Genomic DNA, 2103 nt, shown 5'->3' on the forward strand with positions numbered 1-2103 from the left:
AGCTCGGTGACACACGCACCCCCGACGATTGGGCCAAATACGTATACACCACATCTACAGCCAACGCATGCCCGCCTCATTAGCTCTTTATTTTTCCCGGGCATGTGGCCAGGAAGTGTATATCTGTGTGACCATACATATCTGTGTGACCATACACATCTGTGTGACCATGCATATCTGTGTGACCATACATACCTGCTTGCCGATAGCGTGACGTGACGCGCAATCTGTGGTGGTGTAAGGGGACTTCAACAAGTATGAATGTAAATGCCTGGCTGATTATAATCACTCGCCTGGCTGATTCCTTGTGGCTTGTGGCTTTTGGGTGGTGGGTGCTATCCTTACGCAGCCTTGGCTTGAACGAAAGCACATGTACGAGAGGGATGCAGCACAATGATTCTGATGGCAACGTTTCGCTGGCTGCTGATGCAGCAGCCGCTAGCATGGCCACGACAACAATGAACTGGGGGCTGGTCCAGGCATGTGCAGCGGCGGCAGCACTGGTGGCAATAAAATTCACCCCTGTTAGGCCCGGATGTCGGCACCCACTTGCATCTCACTGGCCACTAGTCGGTCGCTTCACGTTGCACCTGGCAGCAGTCTTGGATATTGGCACGTCAATGCGGTTGTGATTGGCTGCTTGCTGCGTGCATGTATTTGGTTATGTACGTGTCCTGTTAGGCTCTGGTTTAGGTGGAGGCAACCGTTCCCCTGTCGGCTACATGTGCTACATATTTGTAGTGTTCGTCGCGCTGTGTCTTTTAGAAAATGCAGATCCTGCATGCACGAGTGCCATCCATGGTCACAGCCAACAACCAAAACCTCACCGATCTACTCAACCGATGCTAGTCGTTGAATAGCTGCTTTTTGCGGTGATAGCTAGTGTTTCTAGGGTTTTTAGGGTCCTTGAAACCCTAAACGCCTAGAAAAGGCTACACACGGCTGACTGCAGCATTTCGTGCATTACGAGTACGTGTCCAACGGCAGGGACCAGCAACAGGCACAAGCAAGGGATGAATAATTCCATGCTGCCGCCTTCGTGTTGCTGCTGTGCTGTCCCGGCATGCATGTTCTGGCTAGCTACGACCAAATACCCCATGTACACATGCACCAACGTGTACACGTACACACACATACATACACGCACACGTACACACCAGGATGGATCATGTTATGGAAAAGCCAGAGCGGATATGTCCCGCGCAAGAGCGATGTGCTGCTCATGTCGAGTTTTGATCTCGAGACCTCCCGCTTACTAAACGGGTGCTCTTCCACTGAGCAACACGAGCGGTTGTGGGTGGAGGGTGTCGAACCCTCGACCTTAGGATAGTCCAAGTCACAGCACGATAACAGCTATGAGACCTATGCGCTAACCACTGCGCCACACCCACACAGACATGCAGCTTCGCGCGTGGCAAGAATATGCCGTACACCGTACACTAGACGCGGGCTGGGTCGCCCGCGAGGGGGCCGTAGTCCCCCGGCTGGGCGGCACGAGTACGACGATACGTGCATATACTACACTGGTGTGGGAGTCGAACCCACAAGTGCAAGGGATGCACCCAGCCGTGCGGGCGTGTCGTCGGACGGCTAGAGAGCCATGCAACGCTGGCATTTAACGCCATCCAGTGGCGAGGGTCCTGCATGGAAGCGGCCATGGAAGCGGCGTTGGTGAGGGGTGTGCGCGGGGTAGGACCGGCACTGCAGGCTCTGACTCTTCTGGATTGACTAATGTTGGCGTGTCAGGTGATGGCAGCGGCTCAGCCTGCATGACTCAGTCGCAGGAACGCTATGCGATCGAGTATGAAGTGCCTTTGATGACCGTTGGTAGACAGTCTGTTACCATCACAGTCGTGACCACGAGAATTACATCGCGCATGCACTTAACAGCAGCATGGATATTTGAATAGAGTGACACTGCAATGCACCTACCACTGGACGTAGTTAATTGCTAACGGTGGCAGCAGCCAGAGCGGCGGCCATGATGCGTGTGCGGCAGGGGAGATATTGCTGCCACGTTGTTTGGCCGTGTTGGTGTTCGGTGCGTTGGTCATCATGGCGGCAGATCATGGCGGCAGGTTCGTTGGCTGCAGCAGTTTAGGC

The 2103-nt window shown here is 54.3% G+C and overlaps 1 protein-coding gene across 1 annotated transcript in view; it reads left to right on the plus strand.

Annotated features, from left to right (window-relative positions):
- Positions 1-208, plus strand: part of VOLCADRAFT_48889 (uncharacterized protein) — a gene marked incomplete at both ends in the record, with an annotated part of 1506 nt that extends 1298 nt beyond the window's left edge. The window contains one exon of the mRNA XM_002959568.1: positions 113-208. Within this exon, the coding sequence (XP_002959614.1) occupies positions 113-208 (96 nt within the window). The remainder of the gene's footprint in view (positions 1-112) is intronic.
- Between the last annotated feature and the right edge of the window lie 1895 nt (positions 209-2103).

The sequence above is a fragment of the Volvox carteri genome (genome assembly GCF_000143455.1).
Source record: "Volvox carteri f. nagariensis unplaced genomic scaffold VOLCAscaffold_375, whole genome shotgun sequence".
In the NCBI taxonomy this organism is placed as follows: Eukaryota; Viridiplantae; Chlorophyta; class Chlorophyceae; order Chlamydomonadales; family Volvocaceae; genus Volvox; species Volvox carteri.